The following is a 10,160-nucleotide window of genomic DNA, read 5'->3' on the forward strand; positions in this document are numbered from 1 at the left end:
TGAGTTTCATGTATTAGGGTACAGTTCCTGTACCTAGACCCTCTTGGTACAAGTCTACATTCAACCAAAATTGAGGTTAGATTACTTTGTCTTTTAGTTTTTCTTGACATGCAATGACAGTTGGAGGTCTCCTTCTCTTGACTGGCCACCATTCTACATTAGTTAAAGTTAGGTAAATTCATCATGTAACAAACGGAACGCTAATATGTTCCTAAAAACAGAAAAAAATTAATATGCGTATGTGGAGGGATTCCTTCCCTTGCTAAGTATACTAATCACGTAGTACAATTTGGGAAATTTTTGTCTTCCCTGTGACTCACTATCTTTGCTTTATTGACGTTTGGTACGTTCACAACCTACTCCCTGTGTTACCACATGGTTGATAAAATTGAAATTTGAAATCTAAAATTATATTTGATAATTCAATTCATCACTTAAATTTAGTGGATTCAAAACTGAACATATTTAAAAGCGTTTTGTAACAAAAAATAAAATATCTGAATTAATTAAATGGCACTAAATATTCTAAGTAAAACTTGGTCTAAAAAATAAATGATAAGTTATTTACTTATCACTTAATGTGATATATACTCAAATTTAGTACTTAACAATTTAGTAACTTAATGGATTGAGATTTTAGATTTGAGTTTTATCAAATGCATCCGCTCTAAAAAATAAATGATAAATTATTTACTTATTACTTATATTTCAAACTTTAGTTTTATCAAATGTATCCACTCTAAAAAATAAAATGATAAATTATTTATTTATCACTTAATGTGATATATATTCAAATTTAGTACGATTTCAAACTTCAGGGACGCTATGCATCCTAAATCATTCTAGATCTCTCATTTTATCCTACACCGGAAAGTGCATGCGTTCTAAAAAATAAATGATAAATTATTTATTTATCATTTAATATGATATATACTCAAATTTAATACAATTTCAAACTTCAAAGACTTTGTGCATCCTAGATCTCTCATTTTAGCTTAGCCTACATTGGGGGGAGGGGAGAGGGAACGATATGCATGTGGATGCAATGCATTCTAGATCATTCTAGATCTCTCATTTCAGCCTACACTGAGGCGGCGGGCGTGGGTTAGGGACGGTATGCATATGAATTTAGAATGTCACGTATAGTGGCTCATGGATGGGAGGGTTTAAATCCTTGATCTCTCACCATACTAAGATTTAGAGTTTTTGGTGGTGACCAACCGTCCAAACGGCCATTAGTCGAGTAGTATAATTCATACTAATAATTTAGGCATTTTTTTTTATAATAATTGACATACCATATTTGCAAATTTCTCGCGACTTACAAGTTACAATCTTTACCACACAAAATTCTTCCAATAAAATATTGAAATTGAATTCCACCAGACGGCAAGATCTTGATGGTGAATTGCACTTTACTATCTATCTATAACTATTGTTGCCATAACGCAACAAAAACAGTTCGTCTCTTCCCTTGCATTTTACACGTTCATATGGTGCACATTATCATAACTCTTGCTTCTTCTTCTTCCATGGCCGATCATTCATCCAAGAGTTCAGCCACCGCTCAGCCACCTCCAACCACCAATGGCCGCCCACCGCTGCCTTCCCCCACCTCCTACCACTACTCGTCCTCACGACCAACACCACCAGCACCCATTCACCCCAACCAACCTCACAATGCTGGAAGAACCCGACCACGCAACTGCATTTCCCACTGCCTACTTTCCACAGCTGTTACCATTGGCCTCATCATCCTCCTCTACATCTCCATTGCCTCAATTGTCCTCGACCATGATTTTCCCAAGTTTCGAGTCGACTCACTAACAGTCTCTAACTTCAACCTCTCTTCCACCATCCCTCCCCTTCTCTCCGGCAATTTCGACTCCCAAATCACCGCCTGGAACCCCAACAAAAAAGTTACCCTCTCATACAGCCACCTGGAGGCTGAATTTTACCTCGGGAGCTATCCAATTTCCGGAACCACCCTCCCGCCGTTCATTCTCTCGGGGAAGAACGAAACCTCGATCACTCTGAATTTCACCACCGTTAGGGCTTTCGTGGACTGGGGTGAGAGTGATGAAAATCTGGATTTCAATTTGAAGATTTGTATGAAAGAGCATTATAAGGGTGGCTTTTGGGGCTGGGGACAGGGGGATTGGTTGGTCTTCTCTTGCCCGGATTTATCGGTCATGGTAAATACTCTGCCCAATGGATCAACCCCTGGTGGTGCTTGGAGTTTAACCGGAGGAGCTAGACACTGCGAGTTCTTCTAATTAGCCCACCACTAATCCAAGTCTATTAGAAAATTGATCAGGTTTCTACAGAAAGATGAAAAATGGAGTTTTATAGTATGATGATGAATGGTGGGCTATATTTATTAGTGATGTAAATAATTTTAGTGATGAGCACATGACTCTGTATTAGAGGATTATTTATGAGATATATCATGAATTGATAAGGGCTTTTAGCTTGTAGCATTACTTCTGATACACATGATTTAATAATTTTTAAAGGTTGATGACGTTCTAATATTAGTTACTACCATTATACAGTTTTTTTTTTTTTTGAGCCAATAATTTTGATTGAAGTGGAATTTTCTATTTTTTGTTTTTTTTTGTTGGGTTGGCATTCTAGATTTGTATAAACAAGCGTATTTTTTTGTTCTGTTTGTTTGTTTAAAAGTCTGAGCTTTAGAAGTGTCAAATATTCCTTTTGCCACTATTAAACTGTCAATTATATCTATGTGCTTTGGTGTCTATGACACTGCTGAATGAGAGGATGTATTGATAATTTGATATGATGGCATGTTGTCTCAAGAGAGATGAGTATATCTGTGGATTTTTGACAGCACGAAGTAAAGCTCTAAACCATGTTCAGGCTAAATCTTTAATTTGATACGGTTCTTATAGAATTTTAGAGCCCCCTTGTTTGTTAACTTCTCTGCTAACTTCGGATTCCCTTCACAGATTCTTAGTTTGATGGAATGAAATGAGGAGAAGCTGTATCAATGGCTTGCATGTTTCTGTGTTAATGTTGGCTATTAATCTGTTTGTCGATTTCTCTGTTTTTTGAACTCTGTTTCTCGTTTGATTTTGATGATTGAATACAAGGAGGGGGATCTCTGCATTATGAGTTCATGTTATGATTTTCGACCATGGACAAGGAGAAGTTGGGGGGGGGGGGGGGGATACAAAATTATAATAGTAATACTACTAATGTATACATAGGGAATCGTTATTCATATTCTCCATATTTATTAATAGCATTTCCCTTGATCCAAAATAAGTAGTTTGGGATTGAAATTGGACCATCAGACATATTGTTGGTCGCATCTTAGGAGATTTTTCTGCAGTCCCTTTCGGGTATTGTACTGATAACATTAAATTCGTTGTTGGATATAAAATACTCCCTCCGTCCCACTTTGATAGTCGTGTTTTCCTTTTTCGCCTGTCCCAAATTATAGTCCACTTTCCAATTGAAGAATGTAGTTGTATTTTAATTTTCCTAAAATACCCTTATTCAATGTAAGTTGTTGTTACTATAAACCTACCCCATTTAATGAAAGTTGATTCTTTTTTACCATCAATTCAAGTTTCCATAAAGTTATACTCTAATTAATGTGAGGGTATTTTAGAAAAATAACTATCTAAATTGATTGTTCCAACAAAGTTAACTATTTTTTCTTAAACTGTGTGAAAAAAAGAACAGGACTATCAAAGTGGGACGGAGGGAGTAAAAGTTATCAATTTTTAAATTATTTCAAGAATTTAAATCACTAAATAACGTGTTAAGCTATAAGTGAATTAACATCATGGGTATCGTATCCAAAAGGGACCGTAGCATTTTCCAGTGTTTTGTTAGCCAAGAAGTAATAACGTTGTTTAACTTTTCTTGCTTATGAGTTTAGTTTTTCAATACAATTGTAAAATTTTTCTATTCTTTCAAGTGGGTAGCCTGCAAATTTTGCTGATTTTTTTTTATTGGAATAAGTTATTTCACAAAAAATATTTTGGTACTAAAAACAAAAGTAATTTTCTTGTCAAAAAGTCATTGCATGGTTCCTTTACCTTAGTTTCCTGTATTTTGCTTTAACCCTTTATCAAAAAGAATATTTTTGTGAAATGTAAGGGATGAAACAGGTCATTTTCCCTATTTATTACGGTGGTTTTAGCTTGTTTTGTGAGGTAACTATGACGAGACGGTGTCGACTAATAAGAATGGGACCTCTTTGTAATACAGAGAATAAGAAACCGAATTGATTGATTCCACAAGAATATCATGACGTAGAATGAATTGATGTAATGTTTTAAATCATAGTGCAATTCCAGTTTGATCTCAAGCCCTAGATAATTAAATTAACCGAATCAAGATTGAATTATTAGGTTTTGATTCTAGTTCCTCAAGCCCTTCCTTTACTTGCCAATATTCCACTAATTAAGTGTTGGTATATTTATCATCTACTTCTTGATTTCTAAAGGCGTAATTTGAGCAAATCTACTCCACTCTGACTTGCGGCCAACTCGATCAAAGGTTCAATTCGAATTCAACATTTATCGAATTAGAGTTGAATTCGAACTACTTGATAAGATATTTAAATCGAGTATGAGTAGTAAAAACCAAAGTTTGAATACTCATCAGAGTCTTTCTGACTTGTATATATAATTTTTTAAGTACTTATTATGAAACTACATATATAGGAAAGAAGTTAAAGATTTAAAAAAAAAAAATCGAACTCCAAAATTCGATTGAGTTCGAGTTGATCGGGTTCGAATAACGTAAAATAAGATCAAACTTGAACGTGCACCCAACTTTCAAGAGTTCAATTTGATCAATTTCAAGTAAGGTATAAGATCAAGTTCAAGTTCGAACTCAACTTTTAACAATTTGACGAATTCAAGTTCAAGTATTTTTACTCATAAGTGCAGTGCTCGATCTCGACTCGACTCAGACTCAATAGAAGCCCATGAATCATGATAATGGTGGGAGTTATCCTCTTCCCTGTTGGCCACGTTGTGTGTTAATGAACGAAGACTCATCATGCAGCACAATAGCAAGAGTTTCCTTTTTATCTTTAGCGTCCACATCACCCATGTAGGTAGATTATCAACAACCACTAATGAATTCCTATTTCAGGTAATTAGGTAGACTCATCATGTGTACATATTAGTAGCAGGAGTATTCTTTTTTGGGAATCCCTCTATTCCACATTCTCCTGCATTATTATTAATTGACTTAAGGTAGTTTCGCCCCTTACTTTTGTGCCAAGTAGATTTAATCATGTCTGTGTGGTACATTATCTACCCTAATCTCTCCCATTAAATGATTAATAATTTTACCAAGAATACTTTCACACTTATCATGAAGAAGAAGTTTTGTCATCTTCTAAACCCATGTTTTAATGATTGTACGTTTCGTAGTAGAAGTAGAATTTTTGTCAGTCTTCTAAATCATGTTTCTGTATCTTGTCGTTAGATAGATGTGTAAATCACAATTCAATTGTGTTGAATCTTTCAAATTCGCCCGTTAATAACCATTTCAAATCCATTCAAATCCATTAATGACCCTTCGAAATCCAAATCCGTTCATTAATTTTGAATGAATTTATAGGTACCAATACTAATATAAGTGACTCATAAATTTTTACACCTGTCTATAAGTTACCATTTAAAATTTTGAGAAAATCGTCCAAAACGTCCCTCACATTTTGTAAAATAACTTTTTTCGTCCCTTACTTTTAAAAGTGTAATTTTATATCCCTTACATATTCACATCAGTCAAATTTAGTCCCTAATTAGGTTTCCAATCATTTTTTGGCCGGAATCCATCATGTGCAAGGCACGTGATCATTTTTGAAGGGTAAATTTGTCAAATTTTGGTTTACATAATCTGATCTATAGTCCTCCACATTTTATAAAATAAATTTTTTCGTCCCTCACATTTTATAAAATGATTTTTTTCATCCCTCACATTTCACAAAATGAATTTCTCCATCCCTCACATTTCAAAAAATGAATTTTTCATTTCTCACTAATTATGTGTGTGAATACATTTTTTTTAAACACATGTATATGTCTATTTGATTTTGTTTAATAATAATAGCATAAACACATGTAATTGGACCCAACTTGTGGGCTATCTTCTCTTTTTGTATGATTATGACTAACATTTACCAATAGAATCTTAATTTGCATATTATTATTGTATTTTGACCGAAAATAGTTTCATTAGCCAACTTGACAATGAATGCAAGATTTTTTACTAGCTAATACTAGATGAAATCAAATGATCACGTATAATTATATTGTTAAGTGAAATAAAAAAGACACATACATATATATATGCTATTCGTATTATTAAGCAAAATCAAATAGACATATACATGTGTTTAAACAAAATGTATTCACACACATGGTTTTTTTTTTTAGGGTTTCCCTTACACATATAATTAGTGAGGGATGGAAATATTCATTTTGTGAAATGTGAGGGATGGAGAAATTCATTTTGTGAAATGTGAGGGATGAAAAAATCATTTTATAAAATGTAAGGGACGAAAAAATTTGTTTTATAAAATGTGGAGGACTATATATTAGATTATGTAAAATATAATTTGACAAATTTACCCTTCAAAAATAATCATGTGCCTTGCACATGATGGATTCCCGCCAAAAAATGATCGAAAACCTAGTTAGGGACTAAATTTGACCGATGTGAATATGTAAGGGACATAAAATTACACTTTTAAAAGTGAAGGACGAAAAAAGTCATTTTATAAAATGTGAGGGACGTTTTGGACGATTTTCCCTAAAATTTTTACACCTGTATATAAGTTTTACAGGCGTAGTCGTATCACTAGCTTCACCATCCAGCCACTCAATACTATTGTTTCTGACTTCCTTCCATGGCTGCTCTTCCCAAAAGCTCAACAGCTGATCGCTCCCCTCACTCACAACCAAACACCAATGGCAGCCCACTGCCACCGCCAAACACCTCTATCCCCTACTCCACAACACCACCATCACCACCACCCAATCGCCACAACCAACCTCGTAAAGCTGTGAGAATCGTACCAGACAACGCCCTTTACCTCGTCACTTTTGCTGTTTGCGCTATTTTTTTGGTCCCCATCGCCCTCATCTTTACATCCTTGATTATTCTCAACCCTCCCACGTTCCAAGTCGACTCCCTGGCTATCTCCAACTTCAATCTCTCCTCCACCACCCCTACCTTCCTCTCCGGCAATTTCGAAGTCATGTTCACTACTCGAAACCCGAAAAAATTCTCTCTCTCTTGTATCGACCTCGTGGCTGGAATCTACATCGGGAACGAGCAACTTTTGGTAACAACTCTTCCGCCGTTTACTCTGCCGGGGAAGAAAGAAACCTCTATCAAGGCGGATTTCGCTGCTGTCCGGTCTTATATTGACGACAGTGGCAAAAGTGGGAACTTGGTTTTCGAAGTTCGAATTGAAATGCTTGTGAGTTATGAGGTTGCTTTGCCGGGGCATGATAAGTACATGGAGGCCCGTTGCCCGGATTTATCCGTTGCGTTTCCAGCAAATGCATCATCAGCTGCTACTGAAGTTGGGTATTTAGTCGGAGGACCTAGACATTGCAAGGTCAAATGAAGACAACCAACTGATCTGTGGGATTTCATGTAGAGAAAAACTTGAAGTTTCGAAAGTTATTACAGTAGTTTGTAGCAGAATGAAATGGTAGGATATATTTATGAGCAATGTAAATATTTAAACATGTTTGCTGATGGGTACATGAACTTGAATTAGGGGATTATTGATCAAACGGTGAATTGATGACTGGGTGTAGCATGTAATTTAACTTCTGATACATATGAAACCGAGTTTCCAAGGTTTATAACATATTAGAAATATATTGGTGCTGATATTTTGACCTTTTGGTTGATGTTGAATTCTTTTCTTCTTCTTCTTCTTCATTTCTTCCATGGTGCCAGTGATGATGTTGTATTGTAGGTTGGTCATACGTTTGTGTTCGAGTTTTAAGATTAACTTGTTTCTGCAGCTAATCTTCCCTCTTGCTTTACTGAACAGGGCGGGTGAAGGGCATATGCTTTCTGCCGCTATGAAGCTGTCAAATACGGTATTTGTGCATGACCCTTTGATTCATGACTCTCTGCCGGGCCGCAAGATGTAATTTGATGTCAATGATTTCGGTTTGAAGTGCGCAGCCTTGCCTGGATTTGTGATGTTACAGCGTTGGATTCGTTTTTATCATTTTCCCCACTTCGTATTATGCTAGAATTCATGATGATATCAGTAATTATTGTACTGCAATTAATCATTTGTGATGGTTGGGTAGATACATGCATTTTCGAGTTTTACCTTTCTGGCAATACAGGAATCATGCGGATTATGCTCTTGGAATAATCAGTGTTCAGCCGTACTCTCTGGAATCTGTTCTATTTACAAGCATGGTGATCTACTTTACAGGTAGCTGCTATCAGGGTTAGATGGTCAGGATCAGTGCAGTAGTTGAAGTAAATTCCTAGGGCGATTGGGTGAGGACTTGGTTCTGGATTGTTTGGATTATCTCCAAAATTTTATTTGCTTGCATCGCTAACACATTTTTCAACCACTTTTTTATCCCGCATATATCAAATAAAAAAAAATGTGCTACAGTATTTTTTAAAAAAAAGAAATTATCTCAAATAATCTACTATCGAAACTAAGATCTACAACATATAGGAAGCAGATTATGACTTTCGATCCATACGATATTTGTTTGTTCGACAGTGATTACTCTTTGCTCAATCGTTTATGGTATCAAAATAATGTCCCAAGTGACAAAGGGATGATGATATAATATAAGTCAACTTGTGTAATGCAAGGCAGAGTTGGACAGTGCAGATTGCAGAGCAGCAGATTCATGGTCTTAAAGGTAACAATGGCATAAAAGCGATGATATGCTGTTGATCTGGAGAACATATGGCTTTCTTTTGCACTTGGCACTGATGCAATGTACATATGAGTTATGACCAGAAGCTGGTATCATTGGTTTGCGTGTTTTCGTTTCATGTTTGGCAATATCTATACAACCGATTAGATTTATTTGGTGGTGCTCTTCTGCTAAATTTTCAGGGTTTGAACGTGCTTCCAATCAGTAAATCCGATATCTGCATTATCAGTTGTTATTGTGATTTTTGGCCATGGACATTGAGAGGGTACAAGAATCTGGTTTTGGTAAGGAGAAGTAACAAATACTAGTATCATGCTCTGGGAGTGCCTTGATGAACAATAGAATGTTCTGCTTCCCATTTGATTTTGGCTCCTTCACAGAAATAGAATCTGGTTCGAAGGCCACGTCAGACAAAAAAATTGCTTCTATAAGTATAAGGTATGTTTAAAAAAAAAATTCTAACAAAGAAGGAGTTGAACTTCAAAAGCAGAGGAGGTTGGAGAATTTGAATTTAGGACCTATAATGTCAATCATTACGTTTTGATCAATCGGCGAAAATTAAGACTTTACCCTGGATCCAAATCTCCCTTCTTTCTCACCCTGCTTCTCAAATTTCACATCTTCTCTATTTAATTTCTTTTTTTTTTTTTTTTAAAAAAGAATGATAGGAACATAAATCCTATTATGTGTTTTTTTTTTAATGACGGATGTTAAGTTTTAGCATTATTACAAGTTCATCAAATTCGACTCGAAAGCTCTTTAATCCATGCTCACCTATTTTTTTCATAAATGCTTACATGTGTCTATGAAAATGTAATTAACATTGAGCCTCCCATATCCATTAATAGCATTTTCCTTGATTTTTCTATTTTTCACGTTTATTGCAACTTCACAAACAAATAATCATTTTTAAATGCCATGAAAAATAGGAGTTTTTTTTTTTTTTTGCTCTGATTCATATAACCCAAAAATCAAGAAAAATGCCATTTACAAACAAAATGCTTGAAAATGACAATTTCTCAAAAAGAAATACGTTTTAGAGGAGATTTGGAGTCAAGGGCTACCTACACTACGTCGTTTCACAGGATGGCCTGCTATTCACGGTATAATTAGCTGTCGCCATTTGCCCACCGCCGGCCCCCATTCCACCACCGCCGTCGGAGGGAGAGAGAGCAGCCTCCTCCATTCAGGGACCCAATAAAAGAAAGAAGATTTCTTGGGCGTCGCAAT

At 35.5% G+C, this 10,160-nt stretch overlaps 2 protein-coding genes across 2 annotated transcripts; both read left to right on the plus strand.

The window, feature by feature from the left end:
- The first annotated feature begins 1,493 nt into the window (after window positions 1-1,493).
- LOC113757660 lies at window positions 1,494-2,276 on the plus strand. The gene has a single exon (XM_027300810.1). It carries the CDS (start codon window positions 1,494-1,496, stop codon window positions 2,274-2,276), a length of 783 nt encoding a protein of 260 aa, XP_027156611.1.
- Window positions 2,277-6,883: 4,607 nt separating this feature from the next.
- Window positions 6,884-8,292, plus strand: LOC113763661. Its single transcript, XM_027307547.1, has 2 exons — window positions 6,884-7,714; window positions 8,066-8,292. The coding sequence occupies exon 1, from the start codon at window positions 6,902-6,904 to the stop codon at window positions 7,625-7,627; it is 726 nt and encodes a 241-aa protein (XP_027163348.1). The 5' UTR covers window positions 6,884-6,901; the 3' UTR covers window positions 7,628-7,714; window positions 8,066-8,292.
- The last annotated feature ends 1,868 nt before the right edge of the window (window positions 8,293-10,160 follow it).

The sequence above is a fragment of the Coffea eugenioides genome, chromosome 2 (genome assembly GCF_003713205.1).
Source record: "Coffea eugenioides isolate CCC68of chromosome 2, Ceug_1.0, whole genome shotgun sequence".
NCBI classification, from domain to species: domain Eukaryota; kingdom Viridiplantae; phylum Streptophyta; class Magnoliopsida; order Gentianales; family Rubiaceae; genus Coffea; species Coffea eugenioides.

Excerpts from the sequence above, each read along its gene's own strand:
- LOC113763661 (XM_027307547.1), top strand. The coding sequence starts at position 6,902 with ATGGCTGCTCTTCCCAAAAGCTCAACAGCTGATCGCTCCCCTCACTCA.
- LOC113757660 (XM_027300810.1), top strand. The coding sequence starts at position 1,494 with ATGGTGCACATTATCATAACTCTTGCTTCTTCTTCTTCCATGGCCGAT.